General features: G+C 49.5%; 1 protein-coding gene across 1 annotated transcript in view; it reads right to left on the bottom strand.

Annotated features, from left to right (window-relative positions):
- SHMT2 (serine hydroxymethyltransferase 2) overlaps window positions 1-23,177 on the bottom strand; it is a 230,782-nt gene that overhangs the window by 83,968 nt on the left and 123,637 nt on the right. The window contains exon 7 of the mRNA XM_082248353.1: window positions 3,625-3,764. Within this exon, the coding sequence (XP_082104479.1) occupies window positions 3,625-3,764 (140 nt within the window). The remainder of the gene's footprint in view (window positions 1-3,624; window positions 3,765-23,177) is intronic.

Genomic DNA, 23,177 nt, shown 5'->3' with positions numbered 1-23,177 from the left:
CATTCCACAATAGACTCCTCACTGACATTCCACAATAGATTCCTCACTGACATTCCTCACTGACATTCCTCACTGACATTCCTCACTGACATTCCTCACTGACATTCCTCACTGACATTCCTCACTGACATTCCTCACTGACATTCCTCACTGACATTCCTCACTGACATTCCTCACATTCCTCAATAGACTCCTCACTGACATTCCTTCTGCCGCTGCCTTCTTCACACAGATGCGGGCTGCCCGATGAACACCGGCCTGACACCCCCCCCCCCCCCGCCAGTGCGGAGATGCGGGCGGCCCCGCGGACACCGGCCTGACACCAGCCAGTGCACGCCCCCCCCTCGCTGGTACGTCCCTGAGAGCGGGACAGTATAGCCACAATTTTTTAGTTTCAGCGGATCAATCCGCCGCAGAGTTCCGAGCCTGTCACAGTCTATTCATATTGAAGAGACCAGTGATCAGGCTTCAGCTGTGCGCTGCGGTAGATTAATCCGCCTAAACCCGAAACACAGAAAATAGTCCCACTTACTGTCCCCGCTCCCACAGAATACAGGGGGCCCCGAGACAAAAATAAATAGTTGCACAACACAATTCCATGACTTTTCCAAAACTTAGTAAGTTTTTCCATTTTCCAGGACTTTTCCAGTCCTGGAAAGTGTCATGTCAAAATCCCATGACTTTTCCAGGATTTTCATGACCGTACGAACCCTGTATATTATACTTCGTACTCTGCTTTTTTGAATGAGGGTTTGCCCTTATAGTCCCATCCCTAGGGGGTTTTGCATGTTTACCCCTCCAGAAGCAGGAGCCTAGTTTGGCTGCACAGCCTAGTAGGCCACAAGGTGCGCCCTAAATTCTCATATGCCCTGCCACGGGTGCGTAGATACGAGGGGACCAGGGAAGCGGAGGGGAGGGTGGGTGCCTAAATGGAGAATTGCAGCTTTAGCCACCCTCACTAGGGCTGCCCCACAGAGAGTGCGGCTTAAAATACCGGCAGGTCTGACCCCGTAGGGTGCAGACCCTTGGAAGCCCGGTCATCTGCTCCCAAGGCCTAACAGCAGGATAGGCGAGCTTAAGGGAGACCCCCCCCCAGTAAAAACCCTGAGGGTGGAAGGGGACAGTGCACCCGCTAGATACCTAGACCAGGGGGACACAGGGCAGGTAGAATTGGCAGCCCATGGCCCTACCGGGGGGGGAGTTGGAGGTGAACCCCAGAGGGACCGACCACCTCCACCCCACTTATCGTCCAGGAAAAGAGAAGGGGCCAACAGCTTACCGATCCAGCGTGCGTGCAGCTTACACTCCCAAGACAGAACCTCCTTGCCACCAAAGTGGAGGGGCTGTCGGCCAGGGTAACATGGTGATGCGGACTATCGGCATCCGGTCATATGTGTCCCTGTGAGACGTTTAACTCACTGGCCGCCCTGGTCCAGGATGGGGCCTGTCGCGGCCAACCCACAACCCGGAGCTCTGGTCTGTGCGTGCTTGCTGGCCAGACTGGGGGGGGGGACCACTGGATCTAGATTATACAGGCGGTCGCCGAGTCCGGCAGTTGATTGTAGGGCAAGATCATAGAGCTGTCAAGAGACATCAGGAACAAGATTGAAGACCTGCACAAGGCTGGAATGGGCTACAAGACCATCAGCAAGAAGCTTGGTAAAAAGGAGACAACTGTTGGAGCAACTATTCGCAAATGGAAAAAATACAAAGTAACCATCAATTGCCCTCAGTCTGGAGCTCCATGCAAGATTTTGCCTCATGGGGAAAAGATGATCATGAGAATAGTAAAGGTTTAGCCAAGAACTACACACGAGAGGAGCTTGTAAATGATCTCAAGTCAGTTGGGACCACAGTCCCCAAACCTTTGGTAACAATACTCGCAGTGGATTGAAATCCTGCAGCATGCCCCTCCTTAAGAGGGCACATATACAAACTCATCTAAAGTTAGTCAATGAACATCTAAATGATTCAGAGAAGGATTGAGAGAAAGTGCTGTGGTCAGATAAGACCAAAAATGAGCTCTTTGGCATTAACTCCACTCATCGTGTTTGGAGGAAGAAAAATGCTGACTATGACCATGAGAACACCATCCCTACAGTCAAGCACGGAGGTGGAAACATTATTTGGGGCTGTAAATGTACAGGCAGCTAGAACACTGAAGATGGGTCTTCCAGCAGGACAATGACCCAAAACATACAACCAAGGCAACAAAGGAGTGGCTCAAGAAGAAACACATTAAGGTCATGGAGTGGCCTAGCCAGACCTTAATCCTATAGAAAATTTATGGAGGGAGCTGAAACTGAGTTGCCAAGCGACAGCCAAGAAACCTTAAGGATTTAGAGAAGATTGGTAAAGAAGAGTGGACCAAAATCCCTCCTGATATGTGTGCCAACATGGTAACCAACTACAAGAAACGTCTTACCTTTGTTCTTGCCAACAAGGGTTTCTCCACCAAGTACTAAATCAGGTTTTTCTTGGGGATCAAATACTTTTTTTACTCACTGAACTGAAACCCAAATCTATAACATTTGTATCATGTTTTTTCTGGACATTTGGTTGATATTCTGTCATTTAAAATACACCTATGATAAAAACGAAAGACCCTTCATTTAATTTTTAAGTGGGCAAACTTACAAAATCTGCAGGGGATCAAATAAATATTTTCCCCACTGTGTATGTATATATGTATGGCTTAAAATGAAGTGTTTTTTTTTACTTTATTACAAATATTATTTATTATGATCAGTATTGTTGTATTTATTTTATTTAAGTTCATCTCCAGACAGCATGAACAATAAATAACACAGATTAAAATACTACCAAAAATGTGATTACCGTAAACACTAATTTTCTAAACTATCAGTAAGTAGCCACTTCAAGAAATAGATCCCAATATCATAAACAATTTTTTTTTCTTTTTTAAAATACAAACATAATTACTATCTTTTTGAACGCAATTTTTAGTAAGTTTAACATGCCCAACATGCATGCATGTTTTAGATTAAAGTGGTTGTAAATGTAAATTTTAAAAAAATAAAATCTTAACAAACAGGTTTTTACCGGCAGAGAATGCATTAGGGTAAAAACCTTCAGCCTTCACAACCACTTTAAGCTTTTAGTTAGTGTCTTATTTGGGGCCAGAGGGGCTCAGTATTAAACAAACCTTGTATTTTCATACAAGCACCACCTTAGCGGTTTCTTTTAAAGTTTATTTGACATTTACACAGTACTACCAATCTTTGAACTTTACAAGGTCACACATTTCCAGATAACCACAAGAATTCTATTTTGCAAAGCTAAGCTGGGATCGTGCCACCCATTTAATTCAATTGAAAATGCTACTAGAGCCAGTCACTGGTTTACGGTTTTTATAACGATGGGGTAATATGTAAGCTAACAAAGTAATGAAAGATCTGGACACATGTAAATTGAAAAATTTCGAACAAAAAAAAAATACCCTTCTATAGGAGTTGCCTATCAAAACTGCATACTACAGGGCATATAATATACATTATAGAGCAGAAAATGAGACTTGCATTACTAGGGGAAAAGTGAGCTGAAAAATGTTACATAGTACTATGAAAATATTATTAAAGCACTGAAAAGTGCACCAAGATTTACCTGGCCCCCCGTAGAGTCTTGTGCGTTGTTGTTGTGACAACATCAGCATGATCAAAAGGTGACGGAATGACACCAGCTGCTACCAGCCCACTGATGTGGGCCATATCAGCCAGGAGGTAAGCCTTCACATCATCACACACCTGCAGGAAGGAACGAAAGCTCATTAATATAGTCAATAACTCATGTTCTCCAAAACAGACTGCTACTAGAGATCTACATAACCTGGAGGTTACTGTCAGCCATAAGGAAACTGGGCTGTGCCCCACCAGAAGGTCTTTTGTTCCCTCTCCACCTAGTGCACCCTATCTATCCACATTCTTTACTTCCTGGCTTGTCTTTAGTACCCAAATCCACTCCTCAGCTATTTCCAAAGTGTCCCTGAAAATTTCAGTTTGAAAACGTCATCTTTTACTAGACATGGCACACAGTGTTAAAGCGGAGTTACATCCATTTTTAATGAGCTGTACTGTGTGTATTGAGGCCGTGACCTGCCCCGCCTCCGCCCCCTCTCAGTGAGTTGTACTGTATGTATTGTATTCAGGCCGTTCTCTGCCCTGCCTCCTCTCAGTGAGCGAGGACTGAAAGCATTATATCCTCACTGAGCTCACTGAGAGGAGGCGGGGCGGAGGCGGGGCAGAGAATGGCCTGAATACAATACATAAAGTACAACTCAATGAGAGGAGGCGGGGCGGAAGCGGGGCAGGTCACGGCCTGAATACACACAGTACAGCTCAGCTCCTGAGTAATACTGCGAGATTTCTGGCATGGAATACATCCCAGCACACACTGCGAATCGCCGAATGACGTCATCGCCGATCGGACCCAGAAGTGAGGAGAGGAGGAATAAAGCAGAAATTAAGGTATTTACTAGCAAAAAAAAAAAAGTTCCCATTGGTAAAAGTCGTTTTAAAGGGGATTACATACATCTAAAGTTACAAAAATGGGTGGAACTCCACTTTAACAGCAAGCATGGGAACTTTTGCGGTAGCGAAGTTCAAATTCATTTGGCCTGCTATGCTGTTAGTCAGCATTACCTTACAAAGGCCAGCACATAGCTTCTCAGTCATATGTCCTTGCATATAACGGTATATTCATTTTTGCACCAATGATATATCCTTTTGGACGCAGTCCAAACTTCAAACGTTATGGTGTTTACAGAGCACCATAACATCTAACCAGTCACGACCCAGATAACAGTTTTTAGATGCTGGCTGTGGCTACAGGGAAAATGAGGAGGGCTCTCAAGTACTGGGATCACTTCTAACTTTAAACAGAACATCTCTTCTTGCTGAACGTTAACGTCTTTGTTAGAGGCAATAGCACCACAATGTTGAGTGAAGCTAGTTTGTTGATAAAGCAGATTCTACGGTTCCTCCCAATAGAAAACCTCAGTTTGTGTTACTAAACATTCTTTCATGTACAAGCTCCATGACCTTTAGTAGGAATTTTCCACTAACCAATGTTCTCATTTACCAATTCAGAGTTAAGATCAATTCTGCTCCCATATGTCTGCTATAAATTTAGCCTTAATTCGCTCTTTAGAGAGGTTTTTAGTCTTGTAAGCTCGCAGGTTGAGACTTCTTTGGTTTTCCTCCTAAAACTCAAGAGACTTTTTGTGCTCAGACTGGCAACATTTTGCTTAAAATAGCCAAACATCTCTTTTTCCTCCGGTTCATGATTTATACCCAAAGGGTCTCAAGACAATGAAAGACTAACCCAGCCAAGATGCTGCACCTTCTGTTGCCTCATTTGGAGCAGAATTTCTGCATAAACACAAACACAGTGCATCAGTCTACAGGCATGAATCAGGTCCCCCTGGTACTTGCCTCTGATGGAACACGCTATATTAGTCTGGATTTTCTATCAGCCCTGTACCTGCTTAAGAAGAACAAATGAGAAAGAATAGTACTATCTAGTAAAACTGCATAATATAAATGAGTTTTTCACATTAGATGTTCAGGTTTTAAAATAGTAACCACTTTAAAATCAATTGTGTGTGATGTTTATTTAGCGTGGGTTCCACCTTTACTGAAAAGCTTTCCTATCTCCAATCTAGTCAGCTTTAGCAAGGAGGAAAACTTTTTTAGAAGTGGAGGGCCTATATCATCAATTATCAGCACGTGTTTCAACCTGTTCCAAAGAATGGTGGTTTCTAATGGGCAATACACACTATACAATTGTTTATATCGGTATAACCTCGCGCTTATATTATTGTGCAAAAAAATATATAAAGAAAGTGACTGTGCATTTAATAGCTGCTTGCTGCAAGATAAAGTGCTAGTGCCTTTAAATCATAGTAAACCAAATATTGCAGCGCTGCTAATAAATTAAATAAATAGACATATAGATAAATAAAACATCAATATCACTGTGTAACCTTGTGCAAAATGTATATTGTGCAAAATCTTGCAAGATCACACAATAAATATATTCAAACTTCATAAATACATAAATAGAAAATCATAAATTATAAGTCCATATAGTCTAACTACCTGGGGGCCACCTGCAATGTACCATGGGTGAGTGGCCGCTGTAGGCAAAGCGACATACCCGTAACATCACTTCCTACTTCTGGATTTAGGGCACGCACACGCTCTGTGATTGTACACAGTGGGAGCCTGTCAGCAAGTCCTGACCAATGATTGTACAGTGTATAGTATTATCACTAATCACTGTATTAATGTCACTAGTGAATGTCAGTGGCAGTTAGTTGCCCACAGCATCAGTTAGTGTCAGATTTACCACCGCACTATTGCAGCACCATTAGTAGTATAAAAAAAAAAAATGGTAAAAAATTTAAATTTCAGTATGTATACCATAGTTCGTAGGTGCTATGACTTTCACACAAACCAACCAATATACACCTATTGGAATTGTTTTTTTATTAACATAACAGAATTTATTCTAGCTAAAATTTATGAAGAAATTTTTTTTTACCTGGATAGGTTTTATAGCAGAAAATAAAAAAAAATTGTTCTCTGTCTTTTTTCATTTAGATTGAACAGAAAACCCAGTGGCGATCAAATACAACCAATGGAAATCTCAGTTTGTTTGAAAAAAAATTTGAATTTGAATTTGGGTACAGTGTTACATGACTGCGCAATTACAAGTTAAAGTAGCACAGGGCTTAATAGCAAAAAATGCCCTGGTCATTGAGGTTGTAAAATCTTTTGGATTTAATCTACATCTTTTAAATGATAGATGTATTTGGGGAGCTGAATCTTTCTTACAACCTGCAAGAAAATACTGAGGAGGTGGCAGGGACTGAAAAGGGCATTTTACATTTTTCTTCCAAGTGTTACTAAACCCAGGACCCTGCATTCACTATATCTGGTCTCCCACACTACACAGAACATGGAAATGCAATTATTTTAGTAAATATAAACTGCTAAATACCTTTTCTCATCAGCAGTATATAGCAGTCTTGTGACTTCTATCAGTGTCTGGTTAAAGACTGTAGGAGTAGTAATGGAGGAGGATTCATCCTCCCTGTTAGAGCACTCAGTGCGAGTGGACGCAGATCCAGTGGGTTGACTCGCGTCCGCAGCGGCCAAAACAACCTCAGAATCTGAAGAGGCAGAGGATACAGATGAAGGGGGGGAGCTTTTGGCCAGGCCGCTTTTGAAGGGCCAAATCAACTTTGGACACTAATGACTGTGGGACCGCCATCATGACCGCCAGGGCAGACTGAGACCCAGAGGGTCCCGCAGCTTCCGGGAATGGGTCAGGTGGTGACACATGCTTCCAGGGACTCCATTCTTAACCTAGGGACAGCCCGCAATATGTGAAAAAAATTGTTAAAATAATGCCCAACTCCCCCCCCCCCCCCACACCCATCGCTGCAGCAGTGTTACTGTAAGTCCCAGAGCACCAGTCGCGCTGCTATAGCAGAAACAGGGAGCTGCACCCCGCAAGGACTCACCACCACCAACTTAGGGAAGGACCCAGAGCGCCTTGCTGCTTGCAATGCAGCGATCATAGAGAAAGAGGAAGCACTGCCACTAGATTCCCACTGCTGCATCAACGCTCCACAGACTAAAAGAAAATGGCCACCGTATTTATTGCAATGGGAAACTCCAAAAACATGGCCACCGGACTACACAAACATGGCCGCCGAAGCTTCGGCAGCCATCCACAGAAAAATGGCGGCGCAGCGCGGCACCCAGGACCCCCAACAGCCCTTCAGGTACCTGTAGTCCGCCAGGGAGGCCCTAAGGCCTCATGCACACTGGACGTTTTTGGAGCTGCTGTTAGCAGCGTCAGACGTTTTTTTTTGCAGCTGCAGAACGCCCATCCATGTTATTCTATGGCCTCATGCACACATAGAGCTTTTAGGAGCTCCAAGTGGCATAGGCGTTTTAAAGCTCCAAAAAAAAAACCCAGGAACTGTGCGTTCTGGAGCTGCAGCATCAAGCTGTAAAAACGTCTGACGCTGCTAAAGGCTGAATAACGTGGCTTAACGTGCGTTAAGCCACGTTATACGTTTTTTTTTTTCTTCCATTCAAAATCAATGGTTCCCTATGGGAGCCTATTGATTTGAATGGAAGTCGCACCGCAGGTCGGATCAGGGTGATCCGACTTGCGGCGCGACTTGCGCTGTGAGAATCTTGAGGGGGAACTCCACGCCAAAATGGGGAAAAAAACGGCGTGGGGTTCCCCCCCAGGTTCCAAACCAGGCCCTTCGGGTCTGGTATGGAATTTGAGGGTAGCCCCACGCCGAAAAAATGCCGTGGGGTCCCCCCCAAAATCCATACCAGACCCTTATCCAAGCATGCAGCCCGGCATACCAGGAAAGGGGAGGGGACGAGCGAGCGGCCCCACCCCCCCTGGATCATACCAGGCCACACTCCCTCAACATGGGGGGGTGTGGGTGCTTTGGGGCAGGGGGGGCTCTGGACCCCCCACCTCAAAGCACCTTGCCCCCATGTTGATGAGGACAAGGGCCTCATCCCCACAACCCTGGCCGGTGGTTGTGGGGGTCTGCAGGCATGGGGCTCATCGGAATCTGGAAGCCCCCTTTAACAAGGGTGGCCCCCCAGATCCCGGACCCCCTCCCTATGTGAATGGGTATGGGGTACACTGTACCCCTACTCATTCACCACATAAAAGGCAGTGTATGGAAATAACAGGAGACGTTTTGGACAGTTTATTAAAAATCTTCATCCGGCTCTTCTTGTCTTCTCCTCTCCGGGGGTCTTCTGCTGTCCGCTCCTCTCCGGGGTCTTCTGCTCTTTTGCTGTCCGCCCTTCTGCTGTCCTCTCTTCTTGTCTTCTCCTCTCCGGTCTTCTTCCTCCGGTCCTCCTCCGACGACGTCTCCGGCGATTATGCCGGTCTCTGGAGCTTATTATATAGCCATTAGGGGCGTGGCCGCCAGATGACGTCATCGGGAGACCCCGCCCCCTTGTGTCACATGTGACACAAGGGGGCGGGGTCTCCCGATGACGTCATCTGGCGGTCACGCCCCTAATGGCTATATAATAAGCTGCAGAGACCAGCATAATCGCCAGGAGACGGTGGAGGAGGACCGGAAGAAGAAGAAGACCGGAGAGGAGAAGACAAAAAGAGAGGACAGCAGAAGGGCGGACAGCAAAAGAGCAGAAGACCCCGGAGAGGAGCAGACAGCAGAAGACCCCCGGAGAGGAGAAGACAAGAAGAGAGGACAGCAGAAGGGCAGACAGCAAAAGAGCAGAAGACCCCGGAGAGGAGCGGAGAGGAGAAGACAAGAAGAGAGGACAGCAGAAGGAGGGGGTCCGGGATCTGGGGGGCCACCCTTGTTAAAGGGGGCTTCCAGATTCTGATGAGCCCCCTGCCCGCAGACCCCCACAACCACCGGCCAGGGTTGTGGGGATGAGGCCCTTGTCCTCATCAACATGGGGGCAAGGTGCTTTGAGGTGGGGGGTGCAGAGCCCCCCCTGCCCCAAAGCACCCACACCCCCCATGTTGAGGGCGTGTGGCCTGGTATGATCCAGGGGGGGTGGGGCCGCTCGCTCGTCCCCTCCCCTTTCCTGGTATGCCGGGCTGCATGCTTGGATAAGGGTCGGGTATGGATTTTGGGGGAGACCCCACGTCGTTTTTTTCGGCGTGGGGCTACCCTCAAATTCCATACCAGACCCGAAGGGCCTGGTTTGGAACCTGGGGGGGAATCCCACGCCGTTTTTTTCCCCATTTTGGCGTGGAGTTCCCCCTCAAGATTCTCACAGCGCAAGTCACGCCGCAAGTCGGATCACCCTGATCCGACCTGCGGTGCGACTTCCATTCAAATCAATAGGCTCCCATAGGGAACCATTGATTTTGAATGGAGGCAGAAAAAACGCTGCTAACAGCTACTGTGGCCAAACGTGCAATAACGCTAATTGAAAAAGCTACTGAAAGCACGTTTTTACAGCTGCTGTTTCCCAGCGTCAAGTAAACAGCTTTGGAGCACGTTTTTATGACGCCCTGTGTGCATGGAGCCTAAAAGAGACCCCACCCCAGACATTTGCCATATAATAATGTTATTGTGAGCCGCAGGTGACGCACTCCCCCCTCCAGCCCAACACTGCATGACACCCAGTACCTGAAAGTAGCCTGATCCAGTAAAAAACACTTCTCTGATGTTCATTGACGGACACAGCACCCACCCCTCTGTGGAGTTGGCTTTCTCCTGACACTGCTTGTAACAAAACCGAGTGCCTATAGCCGAGAGTGGGTGTATACCCCCCTGGGACTGCCCATAGGCATAGTCAAGCTTTTTCCTGCCTAGTGCCCTACTCCTGTAGGAGGCAGTATAACCCAATGGTTAAGAAGAATCAGGAGCTGTGTCCGTCAATGAAAGAAAGAGAAACAAACATTTGTTCAGTAAATATCTTTACCTCCCTGAATTTTCTATTGGTCTTTCAACCTGAAACTGCAGAGCTGTAGGAAAGTTTTTTTTTTTTTAATATATTACAAAGGGTTAAAAAAACACATGTTATACTCCTGGCTCCTCTCACAATGAAGAGGCAGAGAGTCCGGACAGCAGCAGCTCTGTATAATCGCTGGTTTGAGATCGGGCTCAGGTATGCATTTTTTTTTTTGGGGGGGGGTTCAGGAAAAGCTGCATACTGAAGGTTTTTACCTTCATGCATAAAGGTCAAAAACCTTCAGCCTTTACAACCACTTTAAGGCCTTTTTTACACAGGCGTTCTTTAGCGCAAGGGCCGTATTTGACCACATGGGGACGCACACTAGTGTTCCGTGCATCCCGTCCTATTCATTTTAGATGAAAACACAGCAGCAGCACAGACACAGCCGCTGCTCCCAAATTGATAGCCATGTGGGTGCACATCCCCAAACGCACACTGTGTGCATTCAGGGGCATGCATCTGAACTCGCATGGCTGTCAATTTGGGAGCAGCAGCTGCCGCATCCCAGTTGACTTGAATGGGACTTACTGCACAAGGGTGCATGGAACACCTGTCCCGCTTACCGATTTGAAGCTTTTGCAGCCTACCAATTCTTAGATGTGGTGACTGCATTCGTCATGATCCAGTCATTTTTCTGCTTCTTTTCACAGACCAGGCTATCCAGCAAAAATGGCAAATAGAAGGTTAAGGCAAACTATTTAACAATGACAGAGGTGCTTACAATGATCAGCCTTTATTCATTTATGTCAAACCTTTATTCCAAAAAGAAAATAAACCTCTTGCTGTAATTGTTTATTAAGTGAGAGCTGGAGTTTGGCTTTAATTTATTAGTCAAATCTCTCTAAATACAACATTACCACTACCTCCACAGACAATGCGGCGGTCCAAAGGTGTCTGTTGCTCCTACATCCAGAGGGGTGATATCCTAAGCAGGAAGTGTATTACTAGCCAGATCACACGGTAACAAAGGAAGGAAAAAAAAAAAAGCGAATGCAGCCACCACATTTAAACGCCAACTTCAAATCACCTTAGCTATTGGTCATTCTCCCCCCTAAATCATCATAAATACACCATGTGCAGAGATGTTCTAAAGGCTCCGCTCAGCCTTCAGAGCCCTGAGGAGACTCGTGGCCCATCTTTGCACATACAGGGGTTTTCCCGCACACACCCAGACGTGACAGGACCGCATCTCTTTGGTGTCTTGCAGTCACAGGTTTCTGCTGTGACTTAAATCCGGACGGCGTGGAATTCTGCAGCACGCATGCACTCTAATAGGCTACAGGGAGTAAATCTCATTCTCGTCAAATCAAGAACACAGGCGGTGCAGCACTGCATCAAAAAAAAAAAAAAAAAGTCAAAAGCACTTCATTTTTTTTTTCCGGATTGTGGGAGAGGGATAAAGATAGATACAAATAACGGAATTTTGTAAAATCTTACCTGTAAAATTCCTTTCTCTGAGTCCTCCGACAGTCGCCGCCTCTTCATATTCGTCACTAATGGGGTTATTGACCTTTGCTCCGTAAAAGTAGCTAGGCAACAGAATATATTAATATCAAAGCTTTTAGCATATCCCACCCCCAGGGGGTGGTCCCCTCAGTCAATACCTCCTTGCTTCCTGCTTACCAACTCCGTTTCAGTAGAATAGCAGTAAAGTACATAAACAAACCCCAAAAGAGGGGCGGGGGCGGCGACTGTCGGAGGACTCAGAGAGGAATTTTACAAGTAAGATTTTACAAAAATTCCGTTTTCTCTTACGTCCTCCGACAGTCGCCGCCTCTTCATATTCGTCACTAATGGGGACGTCCCAAAGCAGTGTAGACATGAGGGGTGGGAAAACAGCAGTCGCGCCTAAAGCAACGCAATACCCACATCAGAGAAAGGAACCTTACCAAAGTAAGAGAACCAGCTGGGCAACAGGAAAACGTGCTCTACAGGAGCAACAACCCAGTAAAAAAACAAGTAACTCAGGGGTAAAAACACCCCAACAGCCAAGGGCCCAAATAAGGGACCCTAAGGCACTGCCGCACTAAGGACTTTACGGCCAAAAGAAGCATCTGCCGATGCCTGAACATCCACTTTGTAAAATTTGGAGAAGGTATGAACGGACGACCAAGTCGCCGCCTTACACACCTGGGCCACAGAAGCCCGATGATGACAGGCCCAAGACGTACTCCGAGATCTGGTAGAGTGCGCCTTCACAGGCAGGGGGAGGAACCTTCGCCCTCAAAGCATAGGCCTGCTCAATGGTCTGTCTGATCCATTTGGCGATGGTAGAAGCCGGCGCCGCCATGCCCTTCCGAGGTCCCTCAGGAAGGACAAAGAGAATCCGACTTGCGAAAGGATTTAGTCGACGACAGGTAAACCCTGATCGCCCTAACAACATCCAAGGAATGCAAAGCCACCTCCTTTGGATGCTTAGGCTTCGCGCAGAGCGAAGGCAAGACAATGTCCTCATTGAGGTGAAATTCCGAGATCCTCTTCAGAAGAAAAGATGGGTTAGGTCGCAAGACCACCTTATCCAAGTGAATTACCAAATACGGAGACTTGCAGGACAAGGCCGCCAGCTCCGACACCCTGCGAGCCAAAGTAATCGCTACTAAGAAGGCAACCTTCTTGGACAACAAAGACAACGAGATCTCCCTGATATTTTCAAAAGGAGCATGTTGCAACACGGACAGAACAAGGTTCAAATCCCATGGAGGCAAAGGCTCCCTCCTAGGAGGGACCAAATGTCGCACCCCTTGAACAAAGGTGCTAACCAAAGAGTTAGACGCCACAGGACGTTGAAAAAGAACGGCCAGTGCAGAAATCTGACCCTTAATCGTGGCCAACGCCAAACGCTGGTCCACGCCCGTTTGAAGGAAAGCCAACACTCTCGATACCGAGTATGAGTGAGGGGAATACCCCCTGAACTCACACCAGGCAAAATACGCCTTCCAAGTACGGTAGTAAATCTTCCCTGAAGAGGCCTTCCTAGCCTTGATCAAAGTGGGAATGACCTCAGGGGAGAGAACCCTATCCTTCAGGACCTGGCTTTCAACAGCCAGGCCGTTAAAGCCAGCGACTGTAAAGCAGGATGGAATATCGGTCCTTGAGACAGAAGGTCTGCTCGAAGAGGCAGACGCCACGGAGCGTCGACTGCCAGATTCACGAGGTCTGCGTACCAAGACCGGCGAGGCCAGTCCGGTGCCACCAGAATCACCGTTTTCGGTTCCAAGGCCAACCTGCGAAGGAACCTGGACAGCAGCTGAATCGGTGGAAAGGCATACATCAGACGATACTGATGCCAGGGCGCCACTAACGTGTCCGAGGCGTCTGCCCGAGGATCGCGCGTCCTTGCCACGAACCTTTCCACCTTGTGATTTAGACGAGACGCGAACAGGTCCACATCTGGGGACCCCCACTTCGCGCACAACATCTGGAAGACATCCGGGTGAAGGGACCATTCCCCCTGGTCCAGGGTCTGGCGGCTCAGATAATCCGCCTGCCAGTTTTCCACCCCCGGAATGTGAACTGCAGATATCGCCGGGACGTGCGTCTCGGCCCAAGACAGAATGTCGGCTACTTCCTGAGCCGCCCGGGCACTCCTGGTGCCCCCTTGGTGGTTGATGTAGGCCACCACTGTGGCATTGTCCGTCTGCACCCGAACTGGACAGCCCTGAAGCCTGTCCATCCAACGCAGAAGACAGATTTATCCCTCGCAATTCCAGAAGGTTGATCGGAAGGGAGGATTCCTCCTCCGACCAAGTTCCCTGGGCGGACAAAACGCCCAGAACACCACCCCAGCCCGAAAGGGTGGCATCTGTGGTAATCACCGTCCACGACAAAGGCCGAAAGGACTTGCCCCCCCGACACCGCCGGGGACTGGAGCCACCACAAAAGACCCCTTCGGGTGAGATGGCTTAACGACAGCCGCAGATCCAGAGATTGCGGACGCCCGTCCCACTTGGCCAGGACCTCCGCCTGAAGCTCCCGTGTGTGAAACTGGGCGAAGGGAATCGCCTCGAAGGCCGAAACCATCAATCCCAGACACCTCATACACGTCCGGAGGGACGAGCACTGATTGTCCCTGAGGGACCTGACTTCGCACTGAAGTGTCCGAAGCTTGTCTTCCGGCAGGAAGACCTTCGCCTGAACAGAGTCCAGAATCATCCCCAGGTAGGGAAGACGAACCGACGGACACAACGTCGATTTTGGAAAATTTATCGTCCAGCCGAACTCCTGCAGAGTCTGCATCGTGATGGACAGGTCGTTCACCAGACCCTGACTGGTCGCGGACAGAATCAGGATATCGTCCAGATACCCCAGGACAGAAATGCCCTGGGCCCTCAGTAAAGCCAGAACCGGCGCAAGCACCTTGGTGAAAACTCACGGAGCCGAAGCGAGACCGAAGGGTAACGCCACGAATTGAAAATGATCCTCCGCAATGGCAAATCGAAGGTACCTCTGGTGACCCTCGAAAATGGGGATGTGTAGGTACGCATCCTTCAAGTCGATGGAGGCCATGAATTCCCCCGGAACCAGGGCAGCCACCACCGAGCGCAGGGATTCCATGCGAAACTTGCGAACCCGCACAAAGCGGTTCAGAGCTTTCAAGTCCAGAATCGGACGTACTTTGCCCTCCTTTCTGGGCACAGTGAACAGAGTGGAATAGAACCCCCGAAATCTGTCCCGACGAGGCACCGGAACCACCACTCCCTGGGCCCGCAGGTCCCGCACCGCCAGGTGCAGATCCTGCAAGCGCTCCGGAGTCTGCTGAAGGTTTGAGGGGAAAAATCTGCCCGCTGGCCAGCCGAGAAACTCGATCTTGTATCCAGATCGAACGATTTCCTGAACCCACCTGTCCCGAATGCGGTCCAGCCAGGGTTGAAGAAAACCGAGCAAACGTCCCCCCACCCCAGAAACGGGTGAGGGCGCCCCTTCAGGCCGCATTGTTATGGGTAGCGGATCCGGACTGGCCGGACTTCTGCTTACCCGCCCACGGCTTCTTCTGAGAGCCTTGGCCTTTGAAGGGCTTGCCCTTATAGTGCGACCGAAAGGCACGAAAGGACCCCTGAGAGCAGGGCAGCCATCAGAAATGGTGGGGCCCCTTACACAGCTTCACATTCAGCAGGGCCTGTCCATGGGCCATCCCACCAAATCCACCCACTAGCCATAACAGTGAGCCCTTCAGTGCACACTTTTATTTTAACACTTACAGTGTAATATATGAAAATTCTATTCCAAGTCATCAGTGCTATCAAGATTTAACAGTAAGGAATTATATTTTGTCCAAAAATATCCAAATTCAGCAGCTGTACACACTAAGCCCCCCCTCACATGTGTACGCACTCAGCCCCCCCTCACATGTGTACGCACTAAGCCCCCCCTCACACGTTTACGCTCTCAGCCCCCCTCACATGTGTATGCACTCAGCCCCCCTCACACGTTTACGCTCTCAGCCCCCCTCACATGTGTATATATTTCACACACACATGTACAGACACGTACACACACACACACACACAGTCACGTGTACACACACATGTACACTCACAGATATATACACACACATACAACATGTACACACACATACACACACATGTACACTCTCAGACATGTACACACACACACACAGACATGTACGCACAGTCACGTGTACACACACACGTACACTCACAGATATATACACACACACACACACACAGACATGTAAGCACACGCACACACAGTCACATGCACACTCACACAGACATGTACGCACAGTCACGTGTACACACACATGTACACTCACAGATATATACACACAGACATGTACACTCAGATATATATACACACACAGACATATACACACACAGATATATACACACACAGACATGTACACTCAGATATATACACACACACACACACACACGTACACTCACAGATATATACACACACACACACACACACACACACACACGTACACTCACAGATATATACACACATAGACATGTACACTCAGATATATACACGCACACACAGATATATACACACACAGACATGTACACACACAGACATGTACACTCAGATATATACACACACAGACATGTACACACACAGACATGTACACTCAGATATATACACACACAGACATGTAGACACACACAGACATATATACTCACAGACACCCACCCACCCCCATGTACACACACACACACACATGTACACACACAGTCACAGATATGTGTACACACACATGTACATACAGAGACACACATGTACACAACCACCCCCTTTTCAGTTGTACATAGCCCTTACTTGTAAGGTGGTCTTCCCATCCCCCGCTCTTGTTTCCCCCATGTGTCTGTGACACAGAGAGGAGCTGCAGTCCAGCAGGTTACTGACGAGGAGTGCACTGCAAATGCAGGAAGTAGCCAGAGGTGGCAGCAAAGAGCCCGATGTGAGCTCTCAGCTCAATGACACAGACGCAGCAGCTTCCGACTCACACTCAGCCAGGGCAGTCACAGAGCACCGCTGCATCCACCCCCGTCTTTTCCCATCCTCGCCGGGCCATAATAACAGTATTATCTCATATTTCCCCCCTCCCCCCCCCCCGTGGCGGGGGGAGGGGGGGTTCGGGTGCGGGTGGCGGTCCTGTAAAGTTCGGAAATTTTTTTTTTTCAAGTGTAAGGGAAGCAGTCCCCGTGGGGCCCCTCTAGAGGCTCGGGCCCCTTACATCAGTACTGCCTGTACCCCCCTGATGGCGGCCCTGCCTGAGAGGGCCTAAACGAAGCATTCTTCTTACCGCGAACAAACTTATTCTTGTTAGATTGGGGCAAGAGAGTGCTCTTACCCCCAGAAATACCCTTTATCAGGGTATCCAAGGATTTGCCAAAAAGGCGGGATCCCGCGTAGGGCAAATTTGCCAGAGTCTTGCGAGAAGATTGGTCAACCGACCAACATTTCAACCATATCAGGCGACGGTTCAAGACCGCCACACTAGAAAGGCGCGCCGCCAAAGAGACTAAATCCAAGTCCGCATCACACAAATACATGACACCCTGATGAATCTGATCCACCATGGCCAAAGTTGTCGGCGGGGCAGAGTCAGCCACCAGAGTGCGCTTGAGCACCTGCGTCCAATCCGCAATAGCCTGGGCTGCCATAATGGAAGCAAAAATAGGCTTCAGCATAGAGCCAGCAACCGTATAAGCATGACGGGCCAGAGATTCCAATCTCCTGTCCGTCGGGTCCCGGAACACCGGGGTATCCTCAGCAGGGATCGCAGTTGATTTATTCAAAATCGCCACCGCATGATCCACGCGCGGTACACACCAACGCACATCAGTAGCCGGTGTAAAGGGATAACGCAGCTTGAACCTACTCGGCACAGCAAAAGTCTTTTTTAAATTGCGCCATTGCTCATCAACCGCGCGCTGAAATTCCGTAGAGCAAGGAAAAACCTGCGATGTTCCGCGTTTCCTCTGCGTCCCATAAGAGGACATCAAAGCAGGAGGACATGGTTAATCCTGCAAATGCAGCGTTTGCTTGATAGAAACAACCAACTCATCCATGAGTGCAAGCTCTTCAGACGAGCCAGGGGGAGAATTATCAACCCCTTCCACCTCAGTCTCCCAGTCAGACCCCACAAGGTCTAGGGATGAGTGAGACCCTGAGAAGGGCACTCCAGTCATAGCAGCCCCATCGCCCTCTGAATCAGAGGAAATAGACACCCTGGGCCGTTTTGTGGATCGATCAGCCACCAGCATCTGCACCTGAGCAGCTAAGTTTGCCACAATAGTGGCCAGATCAGCCCCCTCGGGGGAAGCAGCAGCCCCTTGGCCCCCCATCAGGGTGGGAGGAAACTTGCAATCCTGAGAATCCATGCCCCAGTAAAATAATTAATAAAAGGGTACTGCCCCTTTAAGATCGCGGCGAGCGCTGCCCACCGCACCCACTGAACACACTGACCCCCACAGGGATAAGAAACTGGGCAAGGAATACAGGAAAAAAGAAGATATAAAACCTGGAGAGCTCACACAGGCTGCTGCACCGATCGCTGTCCCAGAGGAAAAGGAAGTGATGCAAGACTGACCGCCCCTATGAAGCCTCAGCAAGGCTACACAAACATGGCCGCTCGGCTGAGGACAAAACCCTGGGCAAAGAGAACATGGCGCTGACATGTGGGATCGATCGCCGCTCAAAATGGCGGCGTTTGGCGCCAAAAACGTGTGCAGTACCTCACAGGACCTGCCACCATAATTTTTGCCCAAGAAAAAATGGCGGATCGTTGCAGCGATCGCTGCACAGCATGTCTAAAATCTTACTGCTTCATAGGACACCCAGCAGAGCGGGAGAGCCCCCCCCTCACAGCCCACACACAGGCAGCAAGTGCACACAGGAGCTGACAGGGAGCACAGCAGGCACACAGACATGCAGGGTCACACAGTCCCAGACTGACACCCAAAAGAGACAGGTCCCCACATAGAGATACACTTACCAGTCCGGACGGCGTGGGGAGCCTGCTCCAGCGACCAAACCGCAGTACTGAGGACAGGGAATGTCGCAAGCATGACGCAGTGGAGTTGCGGTGCGAAACCGCAATGGCGTCCAGTGAGGTAGCCACCTCACCGATAGCATCCCTGCAGCGAACAGGGATGGGTCGTTCAAAACGACAAAACCTAAGCTGAACGCTCGATGGCAGGCTGGGAAGCCCCTGGCCCTGAGCCCTGGGATCCAGGGTGGCCAGACTGAGACCCAGCTCCGCACGATCATCTTCATCAGAAGAACTAACTAATGCTGGAAATAAACAGCTAAGTAAAAGAAAGAGAAAAAACTTCAAATAAAATCAAAAAAGAGAAAAGTGGCTGAGACTAAGAGCCCCAGCACAGGAACAGCCTGCATACTCCTGAGCTAGGCATGTGAAACTGAGTTGGTAAGCAGGAAGCAAGGAGGTATTGACTGAGGGGACCACCCCCTTGGGGGTGGGATATGCTAAAAGCTTTGATATTAATATATTCTGTTGCCTAGCTACTCCTACGGAGCAAAGGTCAATAACCCCATTAGTGACGAATATGAAGAGGCGGCGACTGTCGGAGGACGTGTGAGAAAAACGGAATTTTTGTAAAATCTTACCTGTAAAATTCCTTTCTCTGAGTCCTCCGACAGTCGCCGCCTCTTCATATTCGTCACATATGGGGTATTAGACTTTGCTCCGAAGGAGTAGCTAGGCAACAGAATATGTTAACATTAAAGCTTTTAACATATCCCACCCTCAAGGGGTGGTCCCCTCAGTCAATACCCTCCTACTTCCTGCAACCATATCTCAGTTTTAGTGGAATAGCAGTAGAGTATACAACCAAACCCCAAAAGAGGGGCGGGGGCGGCGACTGTCGGAGGACTCAGAGAAAGGAATTTTACAGGTAAGATTTTACAAAAATTCCGTTTTCTCTTACGTCCTCCGACAGTCGCCGCCTCTTCATATTCGTCACATATGGGGACGTCCCAAAGCAGTGCAAACATGAGGGGTGGGAAACGCATCCGCGCCGAAAAGGCAACGCAGTCTCCGGATCAAAGAAAGGAACCTTACCAAAGGAAGGAAACCAGCTGGGCAACAGGAAAAACAAGTGCTCAACAGGAGCAACAACCCAGGAAAAGACAAATAACCAGGGGATAAAAAACTTATCCCAATAGCCAGAGGTCCCCAATAAGGGACCCTAGGGAATTGCCGCACTAAGAACCTTGCGGCCAAAGGAAGCATCCGCCGATGCCTGAACATCTACTGTGTAGAATTTCGTGAACGTGTGTACGGTCGACCAAGTCGCTGCCTTACACACCTTGGCTACAGAAGCCCCATGACGACAGGCCCAAGACGTACTCAGAGATCTAGTAGAGTGCGCCTTCACAGGCACAGGGGGAACCTTCCCCTGCAAGGCATAGGCCTGTTCAATGGTCTGCCTGATCCATTTGGCGATGGTAGAGGCCGAAGCCGCCATGCCCTTCCGAGGACCCTCTGGAAGAACAAACAAGGAGTCCGTCTTTCGAAAAGACTCAGTCGATTTAAGGTAAACCCTTATCGCCCGAACAACATCCAGAGAATGTAATCTCACCTCCTTGGGATGTTTAGGCTTCGCGCACAGCGAAGGCAAGACAATATCCTCATTAAGATGGAATTCCGAAACTCGTTTCGGAAGAAAAGAAGGATTAGGTCGCAAGACCACCTTATCCAAATGAACAACCAGATACGGAGACTTGCAGGACAAAGCTGCCAGCTCCGACACTCTGCGAGCCGAAGTGATCGCCACCAAAAAGGCGACCTTTTTGAACATAGACAACGAGATCTCCCTGATCTGTTCAAAAGGAGCACGTTGCAACACAGACAGAACGAGATTCAAGTCCCAAGGGGGCAAAGGATCCCTCCTAGGTGGAACCAGATGCCGCACACCCTGAACAAAAGTGCCAACCAAGGAGTTGGAAGCCACGGGACGATGAAACAGAACGGCCAGCGCAGACACCTGACCCTTTATCGTAGCCAGCGCCAAACGCTGATCGACACCCGTTTGAAGGAAGGACAGCACTCGGGAAACCGAGTACGTGCGGGGTGAAAACCCCCTGGATTCACACCAGGCAAAATAGGCCTTCCAAGTACGGTAATAAACCTTCCCCGAGGAAGACTTCCTCGCGTTGATCAAAGTATGAACGACCTCTGGAGAGAGACCCTTCTCCTTCAGGACCTCGGTCTCAACAGCCAGGCCGTCAAAGCCAGAGACTGTAAAGCAGGATGGTATATCGGTCCTTGAGACAGGAGATAGTCTCGAAGAGGCAGACGCCACGGGGCGTCGACCGCCAGATTCACGAGGTCTGCGTACCAGGACCGGCGAGGCCAGTCCGGTGCCACAAGAATCACCGTGCTGCGTTCCGAGTGTAACCTGTGAAGGAACCTGGACAGCAACTGAATCGGTGGAAACGCGTACATCAGCCTGTACTGATGCCACGGGGCCACTAACGCGTCCGACGCGTCTGCCCGAGGGTCGCGCGTCCTTGCCACGAACCTTCTCACCTCGTTGTTGAGACGAGACGCGAACAGGTCCAAATCTGGAAGACCCCACTTCGCGCACAACATCTGGAAGACAGCCGGGTGGAGAGACCATTCCCCCTGATCCAGGGTCTGGCGACTCAGATAGTCCGCCTGCCAGTTCTCCACCCCCGGAATGTGAACCGCCGTTATCGCCGGGACATGAGTCTCGGCCCAAGACAGAATGTCGGCCACTTCTCGAGCCGCTCGGGCACTCCTGGTGCCCCCTTGGCGTTGTCCGTCTGCACCCGAACCGGGCAGCCCTGCAGCCGGTCCGTCCAGCGATGAAGACAGAGACTTATCGCACGCAATTCCAGAATGTTGATCGGAAGGGAAGACTCCCCCTCCGACCAAGTTCCCTGGGCGGACAGAACGCCCAGAACACCACCCCAGCCCGACAGGCTGGCATCCGTGGTGATCACCGTCCACGAGATAGGACGAAACGACTTGCCCCCGGACACCATCGGGGACTGGAGCCACCACAGAAGGTCTCTTCTGGTGCGATGACTCAACGAGATTTGAAGATCCAGAGATTGAGGTCGCCCGTCCCACATGGACAGGATCTCCGCTTGGAGACCCCGCGTGTGAAACTGGGCGAAGGGAATCGCCTCGAAGGCCGAGACCATCAATCCCAGACATCTCATGCACGTCCGCAGAGACGAGTGCGGAACGTCCCTGAGGGACCTGACTTCCTCCTGAAGAGTTCTGAGTTTGTCTTCCGGCAGGAAGACCTTCGCCTGCACCGAGTCCAGAATCATTCCCAGGTAGGGAAGACGAACCGACGGACTCAGTGTCGACTTTGGAAAATTTATCGTCCAACCAAACTCCTGCAGAGTTTGCATCGTGACAGACAGGTCCTTCTCCAGACCCTGGCTGGTCGCAGACCGAACCAGAATGTCGTCCAGATACCCCAGGACAGAAATGCCCTGGGCCCTCAATAATGCCAGAACCGGTGCAAGCACCTTGGTGAAGACCCGCGGAGCCGAGGCGAGACCAAAAGGCAACGCCACGAACTGGTAGTGATCATCCGCAATGGCAAATCGAAGGTACCTCTGGTGACCCTCGAAAATGGGGATGTGAAGATACGCATCCTTCAAATCGATGGAGGCCATGAATTCCCCCGGAACCAGGGCAGCCACCACCGACCGCAGGGATTCCATGCGGAACTTGCGAACCCGCACAGAGCGGTTCAGAGCCTTCAAGTCCAATATTGGACGAACCTTGCCCTCCTTTCTGGGCACGGTGAACAGATTGGAATAAAACCCCCGAAATCTGTCCCGATGAGGCACCGGAACTACCACTCCCTGAGCCCCCAGGTCCCGCACTGCCAGGTGCAGGTCCCGTAAACGCTCTGGAGACAGTTGAAGATTTGAGGGAAAAAATCTGCTCTCCGGCCGAGAGAGAAAATCGATCTTGTAACCAGATCGAACAATCTCCTGAACCCATCTGTCCCGCACACGGGCCAACCAGGGCTGAAGAAAACCGAGCAAGCGTCCCCCCACCCCAAAACTGGGTGAGGGCGCCCCTTCAGGCCGTACTGTTATGGGCTGCAGATCCGGATTGACCGGACTTCTGTTTCCCAGACCAGGGCTTCTTCTGAGAGCCTTGACCCTTGAACGGCTTGCCCTTGTAGT

This window comes from Pelophylax lessonae (genome assembly GCF_965119305.1).
Source record: "Pelophylax lessonae genome assembly, chromosome: 2".
In the NCBI taxonomy this organism is placed as follows: Eukaryota; Metazoa; Chordata; class Amphibia; order Anura; family Ranidae; genus Pelophylax; species Pelophylax lessonae.
This window is presented reverse-complemented; position numbering and strand designations above follow the sequence as displayed.